Genomic DNA, 2,045 nt, shown 5'->3' with positions numbered 1-2,045 from the left:
GGGCCAAGCAGCACCTCAATTAATGGGGTCCGCAGAGGGCTTGTACCTCGTCCCCCCTCGCGATCCCGGGTCCCCGCGTGTCCCTGCTCGTCCCTGGCCGGGAGGGAGGTGCCAGAGCCGAGCCCCTTGGGCTGCCCCACGGGAGGGGATCGGGCGTTGAGGTGGATGCTCTGCACGTCCCGACCAGGCTCATTTCGCTATCGGAGGCGGAGCGAGGGCAAAAGCAAGAAAATTAAGGTTCTCGTGGGGCAGAGGGAGAGCTTGCCCGAGGAAAAATAGCCCCTTTCTCTCCCTCGTATATATCTATATATCTAAAATAAAACAAAACGAAGGCCCCCGCGGGTTTTACTTGTAGGGTCCGGCCGGCCCTGTCCCAGGAGTGGGGGAAATGCAGACTTTTGGCGTTTCTTCGTCGGGTGCTTGGCTGCGGGTTAGTGGGACAACCCAAGGGCAATGGGGCATCGCCCCGGCGGGCTGATGTGCACCCTCCCGTGTCTTCCTCTGCAGTCCCGAGAGACGGGACCCCCGCGATCCGCGCCCGGGAGAAGCAGGGCTGCTGGAGGGCGGCTTTCTTTTCTCTTTTTGGGGGTTTATTTTTATGAAATGGGTACGGGCGCCCCGCTTGCTGCAGGATATCGCTACAGCCAGCTAATTTACCCGGGAACCGGGCGGGCTCCTCGCTCCTTTTGGAGGGCTGAGTGCGGCTGCGATTCCGGGCTGAGCCCGAGGAGCTGCTCTTCCGTGCTCCCAATTTAAGGACAGAATTTGGGGGAACCGTAGCCGCGGAGACCCGCCATGCCCCAGCACCCCAAAACCCCTCGTGTTCTGCTCCCTTTGGGGTTGGGGGGCACTTTGGGGACAAATTCTCGCCTGCTCTTGGGTCGTTTTAGAGGATAAACCTTTTCAGACCTCTTATTCGAAGCACTTTAGTTAAATTCACCTTTTTTGTTTGTTTGTTTTGGTTTGTTTGTTTGTTTTGGTTGTTGCATTTCTGTCGTTATTTGCGGGTGGATGCTTACAGGACGCGTTTAAAGGAGCACCGGGCTACGGTGCGGGAAAACCAATGTCAAGTGCGGGGGCTGGCAGCGGGGAGCGGGGCTGGCTCCCCCCGAGGGGCCGGCCGACCCCTGCCCACCCCGCGGCGAGGCGGGCAGAGCCTTCTCCTCCCCTCCCTGCTCTTCCTCCTCCTCCTCCGCCCCCAGCTCCGCGGCCGCGGCCCTTGACGTGTCCCGGCGCCGATTGGCCGCCGCCCGATAGGATCTCGGCGGCCCCCGCGTTAAGGCGGTGGAGAGCGGGACCGGGGGCGCACAGAGCGACCGCTGCTGCGACGAGGGGACACGAGCGGACACCAGGGGACCCGACGGGACCCGACCCGACGGAGCCGCCCGGCCGGCCGCGGGCCATGGAGTACACGGCACCCCCCAAGCCGCAGCTCTCCTCGCGGGCCAACGCCTTCTCCATTGCCGCCCTCATGGCGAGCGGCAGCCCCAAGGAGAAGGAGCCGGCCGAGAGCACCATCAAGCCGCTGGGTGAGCGAGCGGGGCCGGGAGCAGGTGGGGAGCAGGCTGAGGAGCATCCCATCCTGCGTGGGGGAGACCCATCCCCGCGGCCGGCAGCCCGGACCCCTCTTCCCAAAGCTCCGGCAGCCCAGGGACGTTGTCCCAGCGCCTCCAGCCCTGCTGCCCCCTGCAGGAGCCCCCCTCCGCCCGAAAAGCGACCCACCGGCTCCGTGGGTTGTTCATCAGCCCCCGCAGCTCGTACCATAACCCTCAAGGTAGCCGCTCTCCTTCTCGCTGCTACGAATCAGGGCTCTCCCATGCTTACTGCAAATAACCCACGCTTTTAAAAAGCCAGGTAGGAGGGATGACGGCGCTGTGCCCGGCTGCACAAAACTTGATGCTCGGTGTAGGCTGGGGGAGGCACTTTTAGGCTGTAACATCCTGGAGGATTTTTACGGTAACTCCTCGCGCTTTTCGGGTAAGGGATTCGGCTTCTACTCTGTTTTCCTTTTTTTTTTTTTTTTTTTTTTTTTTTTTTTTTTTTTT

General features: G+C 61.8%; 1 protein-coding gene across 1 annotated transcript in view; it reads left to right on the top strand.

The window, feature by feature from the left end:
- Positions 1-1,021: 1,021 nt before the first annotated feature.
- TBX20 (T-box transcription factor 20) overlaps positions 1,022-2,045 on the top strand; it is a 37,702-nt gene continuing 36,678 nt past the window's right edge. The window contains exon 1 of the mRNA XM_035319282.1: positions 1,022-1,529. Coding sequence (XP_035175173.1) covers positions 1,064-1,529 — 466 coding nt within the window. The 5' untranslated portion in view covers positions 1,022-1,063. The remainder of the gene's footprint in view (positions 1,530-2,045) is intronic.

Source organism: Oxyura jamaicensis, chromosome 2 (genome assembly GCF_011077185.1).
Source record: "Oxyura jamaicensis isolate SHBP4307 breed ruddy duck chromosome 2, BPBGC_Ojam_1.0, whole genome shotgun sequence".
NCBI classification, from domain to species: Eukaryota; Metazoa; Chordata; class Aves; order Anseriformes; family Anatidae; genus Oxyura; species Oxyura jamaicensis.
This window is presented reverse-complemented; position numbering and strand designations above follow the sequence as displayed.